The sequence below is a fragment of the Astatotilapia calliptera genome, chromosome 22, assembly GCF_900246225.1.
Source record: "Astatotilapia calliptera chromosome 22, fAstCal1.2, whole genome shotgun sequence".
Classification (NCBI taxonomy): Eukaryota; Metazoa; Chordata; class Actinopteri; order Cichliformes; family Cichlidae; genus Astatotilapia; species Astatotilapia calliptera.
The window spans coordinates 17,489,297-17,511,296 of NC_039322.1; the positions used below are offsets into that span (position 1 = coordinate 17,489,297).

Sequence of the window (22,000 nt, forward strand, 5' to 3'; positions counted from 1 at the left end):
TGGATATTTTCCCTTTTTCAGACCATTGTAGAGATGGTTGTGTGAGAAAATCCCAGCAGATGACCAGTTCGAAACTATGAGTTTCTATGATGTGAGTGGCTGATTAGTTTTTTGTGTTAACAAACAGTCTAACAGGTTTAGCTAATTAAGTGGCTAGTTAGTGTAGCTGTCCTCTGTAAAACTCAAGTAATAACCATTTTTTTAAATACACCATTAGTTTTATGAAATGAAGATTTTGTATGAATGGAAACATATGAATTCATCCAGCTGGCTATCATGTTAAAAGGTTAAAACTATCAATAGTTCATGAATAAACCATTTGAACGAATTCAAACATCTGACTGAATCATCCAAGTACGGACACTCACTTTTGATTAAAGTACATGCTCTTGATAATAATTCAAGTATCAGTCTGAATTCACTTTTTTTTCTCGTAACAACCCACTTTTTGACATTTTTACTTGAGTAAATGCCATGAGTAGCACTAATGGTTAGTCCCATGGTTGGGTAAAGGATACTCCAGTCTTTGGCTCCTGAACAGAAAACAAAAAGGAGGCAGCGATTTATTTGCTATTCATCAAGGTAAACTAACCAACGTGTGATATAACAGGCTGTCTAATTATTCTCACACAATAGGCTGTGCACACGCAGCTCTTGTCTCTGTAATTAAATGCTGTTTTGAATGGTCTAACATTGTACCGTGGCAGATTTTTAATTAACTGCACAATTCATAGGCCATATACCGTACGTGTAGAATATTTAAATTGCCCTACATACTGTAAACGCTCGTTATTGCAGGAGCTAAAACATACAGTCTGAATAATATACCACAATTGTTTTAATGCTTGTAATTAATGAAATTATATTTAAATGTAACTGCTAAAAAAAAATCTAAACAGATTGGAAGCTGAAGTGAAAGTGACATTCATACTTTCTTCTTAATAAAGAGCACAAGTAACACAGTTCAAATTTAAAAACAGATCCCCCCCATTCCTCACCTTAACGCCAGTCTCCAAGTGACAGATGAGACGCTACCAGATCTGCTATGCAAATCTGTTCTGTACTCATGCTTGGAGATGTTGGGTCATTTATTAAGAAATCATTTGCCAGTGTGAACTTCCTTTCAGTGCATATCCAGTACGTATTTAGAGTCTGCAGTTAAAATGTTCTCTTAAACTGGACCCATTATGCTCATTTCCAGCCCCACATTTGTATCAGTAGACCCCAGTATGGTAGCTTTGCATTATTCATAGTAGTCCTTATTCATCTTATACTGGGCCTCAGTTAATCCTCTGTATGAACCAAGATGTCTTACCTCTATTTTCTGTTCGCCCAGGCCAACTTTCTTCCAATTGGCTGTCAGTTGCAAACAGAAGGTCTAAATGATCATCTATGAATTTCCTCTTTCTTTAAAAAATACTTTCCCCTACAGATTCAAGAGCAGAAAAAAACTGCCTAAAATTGAGTTTTTAGAGTTGTTGTGTATGTACATAGATGTTTAATACGAGCACCCATAACTGTAACAGCGTGCAGAGTGCAATTGCTTTATTTTAATTACAGCACTGTATGTTCTTTATATTTTGGTTTCAAAAAGCCAGACTTTCTTGTATTTTTTTAAACTGGTCTTGAGAAATAGTTCTGCAGGATTTCTTAAGGTCTCCCAGAGTTTTTCATTGGACATTTGCTGATTTTTTACGCAAACTGAGTCCAGGGCTTCTACCTGACCATTTTCAAACATTTTTTTCCTTGTTTATTAAGCTACCTAATGCTGAACCATGAATCAGAAGCCGTGTTGTGTTTACACATGACAGAAAGCTTAGCAAAGACCAACCTTAAAATCAAATCTTTAGGCACTATGTCACAAATCACAAATCAAATCCAGTGCCTGGACTGGATTGGACTGGACTGTGCCTGCAGTGTGGGATCATCTTGATAGAGAACAGAACAAAAGGCAGCAAACATCCAAAGAAGATCTTTGAATGTCCTTTAAGAAGCCTGGAGAACTATTTCTGATGACTACTTAAAGAAATTACAAGAAAGCTGCTTAAGTGAGTTTAGCGTGTGTTGAAAAGGAAAGATGGTCACACCAAATATTGCATTTCAAGCTTGTTAGAACTGTACAAACTCTGTTTGGTTTATATAATGTATTTACATGTATATTTGCATATTTCAGTAAGTTCCTGCACCTGTTTCCAATTTCCCTGGCAAAATAAAAAGAAATGAGGAGTGTCTCAAAAGTTTTGCACAGTAATGGCTATTATTTGGAAATGTACTATTAGCATAATATTATTAAGACTACACGAGCTTTAATGGAAGTAAGTTATCTTAACTATAAATAAATTATATGAAAAGCACAATCTCTTTTTTTCCTTGCTGTGATGGAGCAGCTTGGCCCAAAACGCTGGCTAATACTCAACCAAAGTAGGCTACATGAGGTAACAGGGTACATGAGGTAACAGGGTACATGAGGCATATTTTTAGCTCCGATAGAAGAGAATTCAAGTGTAGTTAGTGATTATTGCGGTAGTTGTAAAGGAGGCTGAGCCGAGTTGAAAAGAGAAACAGCCGCTCCTGCAGCGAGGGAGACGCAGGGACCGAGATGGAGATGAGTGGGCTGCTGGAGGGCCGGCTCTCGTGCATTCCTTGCGCGTGTGTGTGGGCGCGTGGCTCAGGGTTCAGAGCTGTCGGCCCTCCTCTCTCTCTCTCTCTCTCCCTCCCTTCATCCCTCCCTGCTCCTCTGCTCCGACAGAGATAGGCAAAAGGCGGAGGAGGAGCAACGGAGCTCACAATCAGCAGAGGCAGGGTGTACGGCGGACCGTCGGTTTGTAAGCTGCTCCGGCAGAAGCACCGCGGAGGGAGTGAAGACATCAGCCTGCTCACGGTAAGCTAACTGACGCCGTCACCGCGGCAACAATTGTACTTCTCCGCGGTTAGCTCGATTAACGGTCACTCCGCCGGCAGACAGTGACGCTCCCCTCTCTCTTTTGATGCTGTTATGTCACCTCCGTTTCCTCTTTGTATCACTTACTTAAAAAAAAAAAATCACACCGACTCATCTACTTGGGTTGAACATTGTTTTGTAATTTGGCTCTCCTTTTTGACAGCGGCTAACACCGGTAATCTGACAAGCTAACTGCGCCCCGGGGCGCACCTATCAGCCGCATTTCCCCCTGTAGCGACAGGGGGAAATGTTAGCGACACCGCGGATTGATAACCGCCGATAAAAGCCTCTTATTGTCAACTCAATATGCGTATTATTACTTTAGTAAAGAGGTCCGTTATGCTCTAACAAAGGAATATCCGCCACTTTATTAATATTTCTTATTTCCTCGTGTGTGTTTTTAAGTGTACAAATGTTAGTTTAAGTTGCCCCTCCTCTATAACATCCACATTATTCCTCCTGCTTTACATCCGCCATCCTTCCGATTCACGCTGACAGCACGGTGAAGTCCCGGAGCAGGAGGTCCACTCCCTGCCCCTGGTGTAAAAATAGCCCCGGTGTGTCAGCTTAATGCGACACACGCTCCCACCGGCTTTCTAGCTTCCAGGACCGAGAGAGAGAGAGAGCGAGCCGCAACCCGAAAGTAGACCGCACATGCCCTATCAAACACCGGCCCGTCCCGCTATATGGGTCAACAGGATGCTTCGAAGTTGTGCATGAAGATGCCACCTGTTTCTTGCAGCCTACTTTTTTTTTTTAATGTGTGTGTGTGTTTGTTTTAACCCTCTATCGCCAGCCCTTTCCTCCCTGATGAGCTGCATGTATGTGTGTTTGTATCTGCATGTATGCACAGTAGGTGTTTTCCTCGCCTTTCCTTCGACTTCAGCTGCAGACCAGTGCAGCTGTCGTACCCGCAAGATACTTAAGTGATAAGACTGCTGTGGCCGCCCAGGTGCTGTAACCTAAATCTCACATGTGTAGCCTAGTTTCCTATGCATCTCTCACTGTCTTAAAGTGGAGGGTGCAGCAGCAAGGAGATGAAGTAAAAACCTGCAAGCAAGCTGGAATGAATATATACTGTATGTCTAAACAAAAAAAAAGAGGCACCTTTATATTATGCAAGAGGGGGAACAAAAACAGCCCAATTAGGAGCTTGTGGGGGCAGAGGCTGTACACATTATGGATGAACAAAGCGGCGAGTTTGCCTCGAAATTTCTCAGTTATTGTTTTAACACCAGAGAGACTTGCTCTCTCATTTTCAGTCTGTCACTGAGCCATTTCCTAATGAGCTCCCGGGCTGAGGGAGAAAACATATGAAATCTTGTTTTAGATTCAGCTGCAGCCTTTAGAGACAAAACACAAGCAGCAGCAGCAGCTCCTGTGGCCAGAGGCAGCGAGGATTTTTATTTTTTATTTTATTTTTTGTAGGTTTTCTTGAGATGGAGAGATGCGAATGAATTCCTCGGAGGTGGTAAAATGTAAAGATAAATGTCTACAAGTGTAAAGAGCACACAAGCAATGATGTGGATCTCTGTGTTAAACGATGCATGGTAATTATAGCCCTGCTATTCAAAGGCAGATTTCTTTTCTCTCTTTCTCTCTTTCTCTTCATTGGCCTTAATTACAAACATGGCTGCGGCAGGCTTGAGGACTTAATATAACCCGCTTTAGCTGACAGTGGCCATCTAAAGTAGTTTCTGGACATTTTCCCCCTGGTCCGCCTGTGTCTCAGTGTGTATAAGCCAGGCAGCTTTTGGCTGGAGAAGAAAGGTGTCCTGGTGAGTAAGTGGCTCCGAGGTTGGAGGCTTCGGGGAGAGCAGCAGATGGATGATGATGTAGCGGGTACTGGCGCTCCCTGCCTCCCGCTGCCATCCGTCACACGCTAATGATCGTGTCACACCTTCTCCCCGGGCGGCCGGCCACTTTCTGCAGTGCTCAGCGCAAAAAACCTGGTAGCTCCACTCAAATCCTCTCTTCACGGCCGTCGGCTGAAAAGCCCGGAGACAGACTGCACGGCGAGCCTCTCCCTCGTTAATTCTTCACTCTTCTCGCTCTCTCTCCATCGCCTCCCGTCACCCCTCTTCACCTTTAAAGTCTCCACAGACTGCTTCCTCATCTCTCTTCATCCCCTGCTTCCCGCACCTTCCATTCGTCTTGTTTTCCTTGTGCATATCCTTCCCCAGTCCCGCTCCGTCTTTCCATTTCTCCTCTCAACGGTTGAGGTATAACGCAGCTCAACAGCAGCTTGCTCCCTCTCATTTAATACTCAGTTTGTCTTTGATTGTATGTCGTTTACTGCTCGCCGCCCCTCCCCTCTCCGAGGTGCAAGGTCAGGGTCGGCCTCAGGCAGCGCTCATGAAACTGGTCTGTTTTGGTTGAAGGACAGTTCAGCAGCAACTGGCCAACATCACGCTGGGGAGTCTCTGAAATGATGTCCGTTTGAGAGTGTGTGTGTGTCTCTGAAGTGCTTCTTCTTTCTTAGGATCACAACGCCAAGACAGAGAAGCGGCTTTTTTCCAGCTTTGTGTTAAGACATCAAAACTAATATCAGCAGATGGTCATATCAGTATGTTTGGAACTATAATCAATACTACACATCAGTACATTATGATTCACCTTCTTTAAGTAGTACATAAAATGTTAGACCAACACACACGTTTAGTCTCCTGTGTGCCATACTGAGAATAATTCCTTTTCTTTTGCTGTCATGTACAGTGTTTCATTTCACTGGAGCATAAACACCACTTTGGTTGCACATGGACTGACAGATGATTTTTCTCTTCTCTTCTTTTTTTTTTTTTGAACAAAAAAGGCTGCCATCATCTCCAGTCGGGTGTTAAATAAGCACGCTGTGGGACTCTGCATCCTCTGAGCTCGTTATTCTGTCCCGGGTGTTACAGGAGTAAGTGTCCCCTTGAGCTGTGTCTTACAGCAGAATTCGGCCCTGTTGGGAAATGATGGAGGAATGCCACTGCCTCGTGCCCGTCTGTCTATCTCTTTGGTCTCAGCTATGTTCTCACCACTGGGATCAGAGACTCAGCTTGGTATTCTAGGAATATCAGAGCGGGCCAGATCGGGTGATACTCTCCACAGCTGCTGCTTCTAAGAAAAGCTCGCAGACATGCTCGAACGCAGACACGCGCACACACGTAAATACACACAGCAAATGCAGCATCCGAGCACTGGGCTGCGCGTTACCGTCACCGATACACGAGCGTGTTTACTGTAAAACGCTCGCTGGTGTTAGGCAGTGATTAACTGTGACGCCAGGAGAACATTTTGGAAGCAGAGACACACAAGCTCAGCTACTTGATCATCTTGATGTCATTTCCAGCAGCTTTATGCTCCGAGTGTGTTCGTCAAATGTGTAGTGCAGTTTCTGCTGTTAAATGACCACTAACAGTTTTTTTCTCCTCCCCTCCTGTGTTATTTGAACTCTTCAGGCTATTTCCCCCTCTCCAGTAAAGTGCCGGCAGAGAGAGAGAAGAACAGTAGAGGAGGCGAGCAGAGGCGGAGACGATAATTGTGTTTCTGGCTGCCCTGTGGGAACATGGGATATATGACCTCATCATTCACCTGTGAGGCTCAACAGTAAACAACTCCACATAGGTAGAAAAAATGTGCCCCCACACACACAGAAACAGAGACTCATGCAAATGCAGGCAAAATATCTTTAAATAGCAGTAAAATATACAAATGCAGACACCCACTTGGTAAACAGGCTCAGAGTGGAAGTTGTTTTTTTTTCTGTTTTAGAAGGATGACTGAAGCAGTTGTAGCAAGTACAGATGTCCTCCTAAAGCCCTCCGTTGTCACGTCATGTGACGTCGTCAGCTGCCCCTCCCCTACGTCATGCTTGCCCCCGTGCAATCAGAAGGAGGGCGTGGAGTGTCAGAGTGACTTTAAGAAGCTCGAGCAGCAGGTAAGCAACACTAAGCGTGGATCCACTGAAAATTATGCGTTCCCTCCACCGATGCCCGTTCACGTTGTTATAATAAATTGTATCCTTACTTGCAGAAACAGTGCAGCCAGGTTCAACCAAAGAAAAAAGTCAAGGTAAGCTAAAATAATTCTGCCTCACATTATTCATTCTTTCTAAAATATTGATTGCATTGGACTCTATGAATTCATAATATTGCTTGTGTGTGTGTGTCTGTGTGTGTTTCAGGCTAGACCAAAGTTAGTGCGTGCTGAAGCTGTCTGTGAGGACTGCCCACCATTTGAAGAAACCGAGGTAACACACGTACACACATAATCATCCACCTTCTCCTCATCACCATCACCACCACACTCAACTTATTCTTTCTTTCTTTTTCAGGCACCTCCAGACGCAAACATCTCATCGAGCTGCCATGACAACAGGAGAACTTCCTGTAAAGAGGAAGAGCAGGAGAAGAGCAGCACAGATCCAAAGAAACCTTCACTGTCCAAAGGTATGTGTGTGTTTTCTGAAATATCTCATAAAAGAAAGAAAAGAAGGAAGCAAATAAAATGTAATAAAATTGGACTCTGTGCCGCTATTTACATGTGGCTCTCCTGGGGTGTTTAATATTGCGGTGTAATTTCGGATTGTGTTTGTTGTCTTATAACACATCCTGCCTGTGCCCGTGTCGCTCTCAGAGTCCAGTGTGGAGTACACCGACTCCACCGGCATAGACCTGCACCAGTTTATCGTCGACACCCTCAACAGCAACCCCAGGGACCGCATGATGCTGCTTAAACTGGAGCAGGACATGATTGACTTCATCACCAGCAATAGGTGTGTGTGTGTCTGTGAAAGGACACCTTCACTGAGCTTTTAAAAAAAACAACTCACGTTTTAAAGATTAGGTGAATATGTTATGATAGCGCTGGAGTGTTAAAGTCTATTCTTTTCTCTTTCACTTTCACCTTCCCACTCGCTTTCCCTCTTCCTCTGTTATTCCCGTATCTCTCCTTTTGTTTTTCCCCTCTCTCAGTCCCTTTAAAAAATTCCCTCACATGTCATCCTACCACCGCATGCTGGTCCATCGGGTGGCGGCCTACTTTGGCATGGAGCACAATGTAGACCAGACAGGCAAATCTGTCATCATCAACCGGACCAGCAGCACACGCATGTAAGCAAGTACAATGTGCATTTCTCCCGTAGTGCGCTACTTTTCAGTGCAAACTTAACAGCAGTCCTAACTTCTTTTGTCAAAGACCCGAGGAGCGTTTTGTGGACAAGGTGCATAAGGACAAGACAGAGGAGATCCAGCAGTGGAAAATAATCCTAAAGAGAGACAACAGCTCAGATGACCAGGTCTGTCTGACCTCCTATATTGCAGCTCATTTGGGAAATTTCCATCCTAAGTGACTTTGATCCCATTGATGATTTCACCTGGCCTCTCTTTGCTTCCTCACAGCAGAGACGTCTCCACCCTTTCCAAGAGAGGCAAAGCAAGTCGGTGGAGGAGAGAGAGGAGGAGTACCAAAGAGCACGGGAGCGCATTTTCAACAAAGAGGTGAGAGAAAGAGAGCAAGGAGGACAAAACCGACACAGCGGCACGGGCACAGAAAGGATTTTCACTAATTTCTCTGCCATACTTTTACAGCCGTTCTGCACCCCAGAGAGCGCCCATGCAGAAACCAGGTAACCTTGCCTGCAGTGCAATTTTTCCATTTCAGCCTTTCAGCTTTTATATTTAGATGAGAACATTTATATATGTCTGTGTGTATGTGTGTGTGTGTGTGTGCAGGCATGTGGACGAGTACTATCCAGATGCTGAGGCCCGGAGGAAACTCTTCAGGTAGAGCTTCGTCGGCACAGATGCACAGTCATTTATCATCTTAATTTGGTCAGCCTGGCTGGCACACAGCTTTTCAGCAGAAACAGGAATAAGACCCAGATTTTATTTTCATGAGTTTGTGGGAATCAGGGTTTAGGAATCTTGGCACAAACGAAAGGTTTTAGAGATCATTTCAGTGGCTTTTTAATGGTGCACCTCTCATGGGGTAATAAGACGGTAGGATAATTCTGGATGTGCCTCACAGGGGGAGCCGTGACAGCTCAGGCTCCAGCTGGACAGGCAGCAGCAGGCAGAGCAGCACAGAGACTGACTGTCGCTATAGCAACGACCCCCGACCTTGGAGCAGCACAGAGTCAGATTCCTCCTACCAATGGACAAGTGCCGCCCAGAAGACCCGCCAACCTGCTAACAACGTCTGGGACGCACGAGGTGCAGGTGCGTCTTTTTTTTTTTTTTTTTTTGTACTTCGTCTCAGCGTAACATTTAATGACTTTGTGACACTTCCTGTGTCACACGTTCAAGGTGTAAATTCACTCATCAAAGGCTGAGACGTGTCGGTTCATCCGCACCTGAGCGCTCGCGTTTGCATGCGCAGACATCGGCGCCATTGCCGCACTTGGGAAAAATCACTGTTTATAAATTAGTGGTTGCATCTAATTAGCGAAAAGCGGTGGAAGTTGTGGTGTGAACATTTTTAACTCCATGAGCGCTCGCACACCATAGCTGTAAATTTTCACACAACACCTCCAGCCTTCTTCACATCTTCAGGAAGAACAAAACGTCACTGAGACTGCGCCGAGGGGCCGCGCGCTATGTCTGTAGCACAGACAGGTGGGGTGTGGAAATGTGGTATCTGTTAAGTGGTGTTATAATAAAACTCCCTCCTCTCTTCTTTCGAACGCTCCCAGGCTCCATCTCTCTGTACAGACTGCCATCCACTTGTCCTCACTCGTCTCCTCCCATCATGGAGGAGCAGGCACCCAGCTACATTATTGAGAATGGGATCCCGCCGGGAAGCATTTTAGTGAACCCACATACTGGTAATTGACACGAACGGAGGCTCACACACACACACGCACACACACACACACACACACACACACACACACACACACACACACACACACACACACACACACACACACACACACACAGATATTATTTTAAAGAAGACAAGCACATTTTCATACCCAACCTTTGACCTCTCAGGGCAGCCTTTCCTCAACCCTGATGGAACCCCGGTTGTGTACAACCCTCCAGAGAATCAACAGCCAATCAGGAGCCAAACTCAGCTGCAGGGCTCCCCCCCTCAGCAGCCGCAGCAGCAGGTATCACACATACACACACAAACATGCACACACGCACAGCAAGATGTGCTTTACATGCAAGATACGGTCTAGCTGACACTCAAGCACATGCCACTGTTTGTGCCTTTATCTCTGTCTCCATATGTGTGTCTCTCTCAGGTGCTTCAGTACTCTGTCTCTTACACAGCTCCGCAGATGTTACCTGTCACCCCCCCACAGCCATACTCTACAGTATGTATCGCAGCGCGGCACCTCCACTGCTGTGCGTTTGAAGTATTGTGCGCATTGACCTCCTTTCTTTTGACCTACAGATTGAAGAGCTCTCCTCACAGTTTGCTCATGTGAGCTGTCAGTCAGTGGGTGAAGCCCCACCCCTCTACCCTTCCAGTCAGGGTTACATCTATGCAGCACCTCCCCTTCATCCTCCTCCCCCTCCTCCCAACCCTGCCAACTACTGCCAGCCCTCACCTCAGGTAAGGATACACCAGCGCTTTATATCTCAGGTCTCTTCTTAGTTAAATACGGACATTTTAAAGGAATAATTGCAGACAATCATACACTGAATAAAGCTACTCTTATAAATGTCCTATAGGTGCCTGTGTATTATTACCCTACCTCAGCTCAGCACGGATGCAGGCCTGCCTCACCCACTCAGCAAGTCCACAGCCAAGCTGTTCAGCCAACAGGTACATTCTTCCTGTGTGCGTGTGAGTGAGAGAGAGAGAGAAAACAAGCTGTGGCAGTAGAGGAGGGGGCCGTTACACTGTCAGAGATGTAGTCTGAGGGTCTCACAGTGAACCGGTCTCTTTTCCTGCTGCTTCTATTCATCACAGTGACAAAGAGCGAGAAGACACAATTCAGTCCCGTCATCTGCGGCAATTTACGAAATAAATTATTGTATAAAGTTGGCAGGAAATTTAAATGACTCCATCAGCCAGACTGAGTGAAGGATGGAGAACATGCAAGTGTAATTTCCCAAGCAGCACCAAGTGAAATAACCTGCATCCCACCAAATTTACCACAGATAAAACTGAGGAACAAATTATATATTATTTTTAATTTGCTCTTCTCAAAAAGAGAAAACAAAATAATGAATGAGTGTCAAATAGAGGATATAGCTCCACTCACTATAATAAAACTCTTGTTTTCCATGAAAGTCATATTCAATCAGCTTAATTTCTTTATAATGACCACATTCTGAGAACCACTGATCTACACATTCAACACTAATTATGTTCTATGTGTATTTTTATGGTTTCTTAAAGCAGTATTGAAGCCTCAAACCAGATCTTGCATCTCCTCTGACGTGTTCTTAAATATTTATAATGGTCTTATATGGTTAATTTCTTTCATTAATCCCAGTATCATATAATTAATAATGTTCTTTTTTATATATGTGTGTGTGTCTCTAGGAGGTTATGCCCCTGCTGTGAGGGTGCAGCAGTCTTCCCACACCCAGCCCCAGGCTGTTCTGGGCACCTACTCACCGGTTGCCTCCCATCAGTGTAGCATGGTTCAGGTAAACACCAGAAAGGTCTCATTGGGCATCAGTCTGAAGCTGCTTGAGCCCAGAGAAGAAACCCTCTCACTAAATGCTTCTTGTAGCTGTTCCCAGCACCAACTTTGCTTCTTTCTCTCCCTGTCTCTCTGCAGGGAAGCGTTCCGGTGTCGTTTCCCCAAAGTAAAGCTGTGACCGGGGTAGGTGGGGAGACTGGTTACTGCTGCGTGGTGCCCCAGCCCTCCCACCTCAGCGGCTGCCAACCTTCTACCTGCGCTAACCTCAGCACGCCTGCCTGGAGTGCACAGTACTGATCGAGCACTGATACATTAGTCAATGCGTGAACTCGCTCGCACGCACACATGGTTAACACATAAACATCTTTTTTCACACAACCTCCTGCCCCCCTTTCCTGCTAATGCCCCCTGGATATGCTGTATGCACACATGCACTCACAGAGATAAATGTTCCACTGTACCAAAGCTTAAAAGTATATATAAGAGCTGCTGTATTGAATGCATAATTTATATACACAAATGGAGTTTTATATTGATATTAAATTATATATATTGTGTTTTAAGCAAATGCACTGTGTGAAGAGAATAAAGTGCTGTGGCTGGACTGATGAGGTCACATTTCTATATCATCCTGACTCTGTTTCCTCTGAACTCGATGATGATGATGATGATGATGGTCATGATGATGATCATGCTAATGGCATTAGATGGAGCTGAGATGAGACAAGACACCAGGAAATAAAGCTCAGTGTAGGAGGACAGCCAAACGTACCACACACCCAGACATAAACAGTCTTGATCAGTGCGCTGTGGAAAAGTCCAGAGTTTAGAAATAAGAGACTGATGGCAAGCAAGTAAAGGATTTACATAAAGCATATTGATTGGTATGATCAATCAGGATATTGGCTTTTAGATCAAAAGGGCATTGGTGTTACTAGGAGACTAAAATGATCATGCAGTAAAAGAAGAGCAGCTTACAATGCACAAATTATACCATTTTTCACACTATTAAGCAAATGAAGGATCCCCAATGTAAGACTTAGGCGCCCCCTCCTGTTTAAATACCCTCATTACACATCTTCAACAGTAAATTCTGTCTATTCAGGCCTTACAACAGCTGACTTACTCTTAGAAACCTGTGCAATAAAAAAAAGAGAATAGTGTTCATTTTTACCTTAATCACAGAAGACAAATGTTATCATTTCAGAATGTGGGAAAACAGCAAAATTATTAAAAACAAATACAGATTGTTAATTAAGTAATAAAACGGACAACTACTTATTTCAGCTTTGTAAATAATCGCAGCAAGAGCCCCTCCACTCTATTCAAGTGTCCCAGTAAATCAGTGGCACAGCAGCAGTGCCCTGAATGTGAAGCAGCTAAATGGGATTCAGCTGTCGTTTATTATTTTTACACCCGTGCTTTTCCTGCAGCATCAAGTCAAATAAACAAATCAGAACCCAACTAATTACAGCCCAGAAATCAAACTAGTTTTCACAGACACACAGCACTCCTCTCTTTTTAAGTCTTCAGACAGCTAACATCTCGCTGTGATGTAGCCACTTGCATGCAGGCAATAACTGCCAATGTGTTATTGTTCAGGAGCTGAACAAGCCATTTTGTACTCAAAGTTATTCATATCTCCCCCCCCCCCCCCCCCCCCCCCTTCAAATTCAATGAAACATATCCATCATCCACACCGGGCCTTAAAATTAAATTTAGCTTTCATCTCTGCGGTGCTGAATGCATAATTTATACGGGCTGACGCCTTCGCCGAGCCGGGCCTATTTTTTTGCCCCCAACATTCAGACACGCAGAAGCAGGTTCCATGATCTTTAATAAAAGGCACATGTACAGCCATAGTGAGATGAGTGAGTCCACTGGCATAGAGACAAAGCATTAAAACACAGAAATACAGGAAGTAGAGGTCAGGAGGAGAGAGATCTATCTGCTTTACAGTAGAATCTACTTAAGTAACGTTGCTTCGCTTTCCTTCAAGTAAGTCTAACACTAATATGTCACCCTTGTTAGGTAAAACACCACCTCTCTACACACACACACACACACAAACACGCACACACACGCACACCATCCATCACCACCTGAAGTCTGACCTTCAGAAAAAGCCTCTTGAGACGGCTGCTGATCTCTGAGCAGATGAATGAAGAAGTCCTGATCGCCCTGAGACTCTCTGAGGCTAACCCTGCTGCACAGATTTGGGGTGCGAGGGGGGGGATCGGGTGTAGAGACAACAGGAACTCACTCATGCTCCTGCTGAATCCCAGCACACACTTATACACTGTTCCTAGAAGTTCCTATGTGTCAGTCAGTTTGTGGTAATTTATTTAAACCCAGTGTGATCTAGTTAAAAAGCAAAGGTTCACCTGATTTATAACACAAACACACAAAAATAACAAAAACAACAAGTTAACACAAAAAAACCCTCCAGAAATGCACAATGAGAACTACACTGATCCTGTGATAATCCATCTACTAGATGACATTTCCTTTTAGAGATGCAAATAACAAATAAAGACGATAATTGACCAAAAATTAACTGACACACTGTGAACCCCTAGGGGACTTTCTTTTTGGGGGGGGGCTTTGAAGGTCTTGTGGTGGTCCTGCCTTGCTAGTAATGTCCTCTAAGCTTATACTGCTCACCTGGAGACACGTTTGCAAATAATCTCACAGTTTGGATCTGTCTACACTCACTCACTCATGTATGCACTACACAGGTGGCCGTTCACACGCTAAAACCCAACTAAAGAAAGAAAAAGTTCAGGGGTACTTAAATACTCGGGGTTAAGAGAAAATTAAAATGGTATTAGTGTTGAAGGTTAAATATAACCCCCAGCTGCAGGAATAAGTCGAAGAACTAAAACACATGCACGCAGCCAGGCCGTCTCTCCTCTTGATGAAATGCAGACCGGGGGGGTGGTGGAGGTGGGATGATGAGCTTCGCGGGGAAACTCAGGCGTACAGTGTGTAGAGGGAGGAGAAAAGACAACACAGACTAACACACACACACTCCTTCACGTGCTCCAGCTCAGCAGAGTCGGTCGCTCTGTTTTCACATTATCACGCGTCTTTGGGACACCTGAACAGGTGAGCAGAGTTGCGGCTGTGCTCCGGGGTCCCTGCCACACAACTCTGTTTCCCTCTCACCCATGCACACACACATGTGCACACAACAGCCACACCTGTTTCGGTTGGTGTGTGTGCTACCTTTGGCTGTGGGTGTCAGGAACTGAAAGGTCATTCACGAACCACAGGTACACACCAACATTTGGGAACTTCCCCCCGCCCCCTCCCGCTCCTCCACTGCTGCCGACATTCCCACCCGTGCCTTCGCAGGCTCCACCCCCGCCATCACAATCTCATATCAATGCCCACCCATCTCTATAGCAACTCACAGCTTTCTCGGGCAAGGGGTCTCACTATCTTTTAAAAGCAAAAGGAGGTATGTGTAATTAGTGGTGTGTGTGTGTGTGTGTGTGTGTGTGTGTGTGTGTGTGTGTGTGTGTGTGTGTGTGTGGAAGCGTGTACCCTGTGTGAAGGTGTGTGTTCATGTATTTGTTTTTGTGTTAAGAGGTATCAATGGTTCTGCGGTGTCTCTCTTTAATCATCACATCCTCTCTCTGACCCCTCACCCCCACCCCACCCCTGCTCCATCTTCCTCCTCCTTCTCTCGCTCCTCTTTATTTTTGGACTTGGAAGATGAACAGGCGCAGGTTGATGTTTTTGGCAGCCAGCAGTTTGTTGCACTCCACCGAGTCGGAGATGGGCAGCGGGACGTAGTCGGTCTCGTTGGTGTCGTTGCTGAAGGAGTGGTGGTGGATAACCGGCTTGATCCACACATCGTCGTAGGGGCCCTTCAATAGCAGGAAGGAGCACTCCAGGACCGAGTTTACCTGTGGAGACACATCCAGGTTAGAGCAGGGGGCCGGCTCCAGCTCGTGAGCTCAAATTTTACAGTGAAAACTCATCTGAAAATCTCTGAACTTTGATCAGTCGGTTGGCGAGAATAAGCAACTTCAAAGTATCGCTGACATACACATTTATCATCAGAAATGCCCATGGGCTCTTCTATTACCTCAAATTTTCTTCTCCATAACTGAATTCCTCGCCCTCATAATGCAATAACTGGTGGTAATTTTAGATATTGCTGCTTTTTTCACAAAAAAGAGAAAATGTAAAAAAATGACACATAAAAACACTCTTGGTCTGTTCAGGCATGTCTCACTGTAACTGTAAAGGCAGCCATAATGCTGTGAAAATGTGCACATGTGTGGGGAGAAGCCATTTTTTAAGCCTTATTTTATGAGACTGTATGCATGCAATCCCAGTGACCACTGACACTGAAGTTACCGCAGCTTCTCTGTGCATTTAGACAAGGGTCTTGGGGTTGTTAACCTGCCTTATTTCTAACCTTTTGGTTAGTCTCTTCTAACCAAAAGTCTTTTAAAACTAAATAAATGTAGACTTCCCTTGAAGTTTTAAATAACAATCATTGTGTGTACAACCAATCTGCCTAAACCCGTAACGCTCTTTTCTTGGCTCTCATCTTTCAGAAACCATTTGAATTTTCTATGCAGCCCAAAATGGTTGACGAGTTTCAGTAATGTGAAGCGCACATGGTAACGTCTGTGTTCAAACAGAAGTACCTTGAGAATACTCTAATCTACCATGATAAACCAAATATCCCCTTAGCCTCTTCTTCTCTTCTTTCCAAAACTGTTTGAAATTTGTCTCTTGCACAAATGGTACAAGAGTCACGTTAGAGTCATGGTAACAGAGTTGATTATCTGTCTGTAAAGTCAGTTCCAGGACCTTAAGTGTCTCCAAACCTCTCCATTCAAACCACATCAGGCGAAGAGTGAAATCCAGCAAGCGTGAAGAAACCTAAAAATAAAGTAAGTGGGTAGCGAGTGTACCTTGCTCTTGAGGATGAGCTGGAAGGAGAGGGTGCGCTTGCAGGAGAGGTTGGGGTTGCGCTCAGAGTCGTTCACGCGGGCCTTCAGCACCCACGTCTGGTTGAGGACAGTGAAGCGCGGCGTTTCATAGTACAGACGAGTGATGAAGTCATCAGTGCGGTACGGCCTGAACTGTACCTCTGGGTGGATACACAAATGCAGCATGAATTAGAAAGGAGGAGAAAGGCTGTGATGAGGACAAAAACTGAATTACAGGCACAGATATCACCAAACAATTTTATCCTCTTTTTTATTTTTATTTATTTATTTATTTGGGGGGGGGGTTACCTGTAAACCCAATCTTCTCGTAACACAGCAGGCTGAAGATGCTGTTGTACAGCTGCATGTCTCTGCGGTGGCTCTGGTCCATCTCTCCCAGTATTCCCATGAGTTCTGTTCCAGTCTTCGTGGGGTGTGAGCACTCACTCTCGTGTGCTGGTAGCTCATGAAAAGGACCCTGCCACGGGCAGCCGATCCTCTTGTACTTACACTGTGTCACCCTGGCAAGATAATGGTGGGGAAACAGCTGAGCGCAAAGGAAGCAAAGGCGTGGGTGTACATAAACGACATCCTTTCCACAGGTCCTTTGTGATAAATGCGTGACACGTGTAGTGATTGGACGTTACAGTCACCAAAGGTATTAATTAATGTGCGCTGGGAACTAAAGAAAATTAATGCTGCACTAAAGATGAGACCCAACCACAAGAAATAAATGCATGTATTCATATTAGCTACATCCTTTATAGCGGTGCTTTTCAGCGAGAACATGTTGACGCGCGCTATTAGTAATGTGAAAGGTACTAGTTAGTCTCTGCAACGAGGCACGCCTAATTGAAGCCATGCTTACATAAGTCAACCTTCTGACTGGAAAGTTTTGGCCTACGCGGACATTTAAAAAGGATTCCCAACAAAAACACCTGTAATCATGCACTGTAATTATGCCGTATTAAACTTCATATCTTAATGAGCAAACGGCCCCGAGGGTACGAGCCAACGTCAGCGCCTCCTCGCGGGAGACCGCCGTCATTTTCTGTGTGACCCGACCAGGGGAAAGAAAAAAAACAACAAAAAAATAACACCTGGCGAAACGGCAGTCGTCATAGCAACACTCGCACAGATACCAGTATTCTAAGCAGGGTCACCTATCGCTATAGCAACAACCCCATAGGACTTCATAAGGAGCCATGAGTATCACATACAAGATAATGTGCAGTCTGTAATCATGTTAGTGGTTTTTCTCCTCTGGAGTAGCTGCTTCACCACATTAACCCCGTGTGATCCTGCAGCGCGTCAACACACACACACACACACACACACACACACACACACACACACACTATCATGCTACTGTCACATGTCCGTATGTTTACTCTCCTGAGCCCACTTCATTTGATGCTTTTGGGGCCTTTTGTAAGAAAAGTGGCTGGAACTCATTTCTCACTTTCTCTGGCTACAAGTGCTGCAAAACTTGGAAAAACTGTCATTCTGTGTGTGTGTGTGTGTGTGTGTGTGTGTGTGTGTGTGTGTGTGTGTGTGTGTGTGTGTGTGTGTGTGTGTGTGTGTGTGTGTGTACCTGTCTTGGCACTCCTCTTTCTGGTGTCTCTCTAAGCTGGAGCGGGGGAACTGTTTTAGGCAGAAGGTACAGTCTGTCGGCAGCTCACTGACAGCCTTCTCCACCGCGAGGTTCCTGCAGCACAGGTTCTTGCTGATCTCACACCTACACAAACAGGGAGAAAAAGCATAAATCACACCTCAGGGCAGGGGTATATTTAAGATTTGAGGTATGTAGAATATACTGACGCAAAGTAAAGCCAAGAGCCACTGAGTACTATGTCTTTTGTTGCCAAGCGTACTATAAGGCTGAGTAAAACTAATTAAGGTGTTTTTGTGTTTGTGCAAAAATTCAGATGTCAGACAAACATGCTTCAATAAACCTAATTAAAAATTCAACCGTGAGAATGTTTCTCTTATAAGAGGCCCAGTGCTAACAAGCAAAAGATGAAATATAAAATATTAAGCAGCAAATGTCGCTGGTTATAGTTTTGTTTAGCATGTTTTCTAAACATTTGGATCTACTCCAGCAGCTTCTTCTCACTATAATGACTGTAGATCCATAATAGCTGGGTACACAGGTGGCACTAAACTTTGTATGAACATTGTCACACATACAGCGATTATTAACATCTATGTTTTCTTTTTTTAAATATTATAAATCCAAATTCTTTTGATCCTCATATATATTATATGTTTGTTTGATCATCTCCCTGCGAATGCGACGTTACATACCCCTTTGCGTTTCTTTCACGAGTCACGTTTAATTTATGTCACCCTTAAGCTTAACTTACCGGTCCCCAAAATCGGGATCCACACTGGCATTTTATTTGCTGGTTTACCTGCAGTTGGGACATGTGGCCTGTTCCTCCTTCAGACGGGAATCAGCCAGAAGGTGGATAAAACAGCCAGCGCACATCAGGTGTCCATTGGTACACTAGTAGGACAAAAACAAGATGCTGACGGGTCAATCAGAAGGTCTGAGGAAAGTGATAAATTATCTTGTGATGTTGTTAAACAGGAAGAAACCTAGAGAATAAATATTGACTTAAATGTGTCAAATATTAATGAAATAACAGATCATATGTTACATGGGTTTATTTAAATAATAAACTGGAACAACTTATAAATATGAAAGAGTGGTCAGTTTAATTTATATTCATATTACAACAAATAATTTAGTGTAAAACCATTCAACACGTTTGCTTAAATGTTTGGTTATTTATAATTTTGGTTAAGTTGTAAAACTGAATTGGCTATATCTGCTGAACAGGCTGTCTGCCTCTTTCTGTGAAATATCTGACAGATTATAACTCAAAGAAGAAACTATACTTCTTTTTACATAAATGATGTCATTTTCTGTGTGAAACTGGGCTTAACAAACCTAGCACAATATATCTGGATGCATGTGCAGAATATTATGTATTGAAAGAACATAGCGTTGTGTTTATATTACCGATAAATGTTAAAGATTAACACTGTGTAGTCAGGCATGTAAATGCAGATGACTACCTGGACAATGATTGACTTAGCAAATGTGCTCCTTTGACATTGACAAGAGAAGTTTGGGGTTATTATGTAGAAATCTGGGGTAAAGATCAAGGAAAGGACAAAAGATTATTCCGATTTAGGTTTTGGGAGTCTTATGAGGGGTTGGGGATGTAGTTTTTCTGTTTCTCTCTTTCTCTCTCTGAGGATAATTCACAGTATTATGTTATAAACTTGAGCCAGTACAGCTGACCACCTGGCCTGGTTGTGTCTGGTCTCTTGGCCTCATGGCTCAATCTGCTGTTGACACTTGGGGCCTTTGTCGGATCCAGTATCACTAAAAATAAATGGAGCTGGCCAACACATTCAACAGGTTGACAGTGGGGATTGAGGGCTGGGGACACATGGGCAACTTCTATTATGAGGTTGAGCTGGTGTGCTGATGTTTGTTTGGGGTTGTGGGGTGGGTGGAGGGGGCCAGATTTGTGATTGACAACATGTTTACCTGGTATACAGACGCCTTGGGCAAGTCTAGGCACACGGTGCAGCACAGCACTGAGTACAGTCTCTCCTCCAGCTTCCCTGCCTCTCCCTCGGGTAATTTCACCCTCTTCTTGGGTGGCTCGTCTGGGTTTGGCTCGGGCCCTTCTCGACGTATCGCGACCTCCTCTTGCATGGCTGCGACCCCAGCGACAGCCTCCACAGCTACCCCCACGGCCCCGACCCCTAGGCCGGCCGAGGAGGAGCCAGGGGCGGCCGCAACGCCTACGTCTCGCTCTTCCAGTGAAGACATGACGGTGGCTTTCTTGAAAAGCCTGTTATGTACCTGCCGCGACCAGGCTGAGCCCGAAATACCTGCAGGTTAGCTCGGGGTTAGCTTACCACCTGTCAAGCTAACGGTCAGCTGACAGCAAGCTAACGTGAGCTATGCTAGCGCTTCGGCAGTCAGGAAGGAATGCAGGCCAACTTATTGTTAACGCGACCCTACATTCACAAACTTGTATCTTAACACGCCAATTAATGAATAATAACGACAGCATGTGCACAATGTAATCACGACTATCTGATAAATTAAATGTCGACTTTTTTGGGGGAGGGGGGTGACTTACAGTTAGGCTAGCAGACTATGCGGCTAGCTACGTTGACAAAAACACAGCAGTCCTCTCCCTCTGCCCAGGCAGAACAAAAACAACCCGGGCTCTCTCAGCTGTTGGTGCCCTCTCTCGACGCCGTTACTCGCAATGACAGCGGCTTACAACACCAGCGGGCCCGGCTCGGCTGCTCCCTGCGTCCCTGCTCCGGTACCGGCTGACTGTCCGCGGGACTCGCGGGACGTGTCGGTGATTAAAGCTGCTGCTGGAGACAGTTCCGTTGGGACTTGTCTCTCTAGCTACACAGCCATCTTTGTTTTTTTGGGGGTTTTTTTTCTCCTGTCCGTCTCCCCCCGACTTCACCCCACACAGCCTTTTACGACTCCAGGTCAATTTCGTTAATACTCAGACAGGTTCTCGATTTAGATTACTAGCAGAGACGCAGATATGAAAGTAAATATTTGTCTGTCTCTGCCAGGGCCTCTTATGCGCCAGTAACTACTATAGCACAGCCGTGAATGGGCTGACAGCGGAATGTTTTGTTGTGGCAGATGACTTGGGGTATTTAAAGAGTTTTTAAAGGCGCATGCGTAGTGTGCACCTGTGGGTCAGCGTATGGCAGGGCTTGAAAGGTGACTAAAACCTGATATGCGACGAAATTAGGGTACTACACCAAAGCACACATGCTCTATATAATTTAAACTGTATATATTATAACACCGTGATAACATATTTACTAATAAGACTGCTGTGTAACAAACAAATAAATATAACTTTTATCAAAACCTTTTGACTAAAATAACCTCGTTTCCGGTACTCTGGTACGCCGACTCGATGTTTATATCCCTGCTGCAATCTATCAAACCGGGTTCATCTGATGTTGCTTATTAACGATACATAAATTATTCATCCCTAAACATGTAGTGCTCGAATAACTACCACTACGAAGCCATAAGCATTTATAAGCGTTTGCATGTCCTAGATATTTGTTTGAGGAGCACCGAGGGCTGGGAGGGTTTCATATGTAAAGGATGGGGGTGTTATGCCTGTGCTTTGGCTGCTTTGGGTGGGGTGGGCAGGATGTCAGAAGGTCAGCTGTTTGCAGTCAGGAGGGACAGATCTAACCACTCCCACTGGACACACAGATCTGCCTTATTTGGTCTGTGTGGAATGGCCTGCAGCCCCACTCAGCTATGTACACACACTTTACCCAGTAGCCCTATGTGCTCACCCTGTTAGCGGTGTTGGGCAATCTTCATTACTTACTTGAGCTTACCACATACCCATTTGCCACAGATGGCTGTCTGTCATCACACAGGATCAGTAACATAAACTCAAATTTACAGAAGCTGGTTACACCCAA

General features: G+C 44.7%; 2 protein-coding genes across 8 annotated transcripts; one reads left to right on the forward strand and one right to left on the reverse strand.

Moving 5' to 3' along the window:
* The first annotated feature begins 2,631 nt into the window (after positions 1–2,631).
* arpp21 (cAMP-regulated phosphoprotein, 21) lies at positions 2,632–12,160 on the forward strand. Of its 5 annotated transcripts, XM_026157038.1 has the most exons (21): positions 2,632–2,881; positions 5,754–5,843; positions 6,385–6,550; positions 6,698–6,863; positions 6,959–6,997; positions 7,110–7,175; positions 7,260–7,374; positions 7,562–7,700; positions 7,900–8,037; positions 8,123–8,222; positions 8,326–8,424; positions 8,515–8,552; positions 8,659–8,709; positions 8,954–9,144; positions 9,618–9,749; positions 9,919–10,037; positions 10,176–10,247; positions 10,328–10,489; positions 10,609–10,702; positions 11,429–11,535; positions 11,670–12,160. In XM_026157038.1, the coding sequence occupies exons 4-21, from the start codon at positions 6,702–6,704 to the stop codon at positions 11,826–11,828; spliced, it is 1,983 nt and encodes a 660-aa protein (XP_026012823.1). In that variant the 5' UTR covers positions 2,632–2,881; positions 5,754–5,843; positions 6,385–6,550; positions 6,698–6,701; the 3' UTR covers positions 11,829–12,160. The 5 variants fall into 5 exon arrangements, with proteins under 5 accessions (XP_026012823.1, XP_026012822.1, XP_026012825.1 ...); XM_026157037.1 differs by lacking the exon at positions 5,754–5,843; XM_026157040.1 differs by lacking the exon at positions 5,754–5,843 and having other exon boundaries at positions 8,329–8,424.
* Positions 12,161–15,024: 2,864 nt separating this feature from the next.
* Positions 15,025–21,201, reverse strand: zftraf1 (zinc finger TRAF-type containing 1). 3 transcript variants are annotated; one of them, XM_026157044.1, is made up of 7 exons: positions 20,656–21,201; positions 20,052–20,386; positions 18,901–18,995; positions 18,081–18,224; positions 16,796–17,007; positions 16,469–16,647; positions 15,025–15,445 (listed from the first exon to the last, which is right to left on the reverse strand). In XM_026157044.1, the coding sequence occupies exons 2-7, from the start codon at positions 20,337–20,339 to the stop codon at positions 15,233–15,235; spliced, it is 1,131 nt and encodes a 376-aa protein (XP_026012829.1). In that variant the 5' UTR covers positions 20,340–20,386; positions 20,656–21,201; the 3' UTR covers positions 15,025–15,232. The 3 variants fall into 3 exon arrangements, with proteins under 3 accessions (XP_026012829.1, XP_026012828.1, XP_026012827.1); XM_026157043.1 differs by having other exon boundaries at positions 20,052–20,401; XM_026157042.1 differs by having other exon boundaries at positions 20,052–21,201.
* Positions 21,202–22,000: the final 799 nt, after the last annotated feature.

Excerpts from the sequence above, each read along its gene's own strand:
- arpp21 (XM_026157038.1), top strand. The coding sequence starts at position 6,702 with ATGACTGAAGCAGTTGTAGCAAGTACAGATGTCCTCCTAAAGCCCTCC. Across the intron at positions 8,223-8,325 it reads ACAACAGCTCAGATGACCAG|CAGAGACGTCTCCACCCTTT; the intron begins GTCTGTCTGACC and ends GCTTCCTCACAG. Across the intron at positions 10,038-10,175 it reads CTCAGCAGCCGCAGCAGCAG|GTGCTTCAGTACTCTGTCTC; the intron begins GTATCACACATA and ends TGTCTCTCTCAG.
- zftraf1 (XM_026157044.1), bottom strand. The coding sequence starts at position 20,339 with ATGTCTTCACTGGAAGAGCGAGACGTAGGCGTTGCGGCCGCCCCTGGC. Across the intron at positions 17,008-18,080 it reads AAAGAGGAGTGCCAAGACAG|GGTGACACAGTGTAAGTACA; the intron begins GTACACACACAC and ends TTATCTTGCCAG. Across the intron at positions 15,446-16,468 it reads AGCTCATCCTCAAGAGCAAG|GTAAACTCGGTCCTGGAGTG; the intron begins GTACACTCGCTA and ends GTGTCTCCACAG.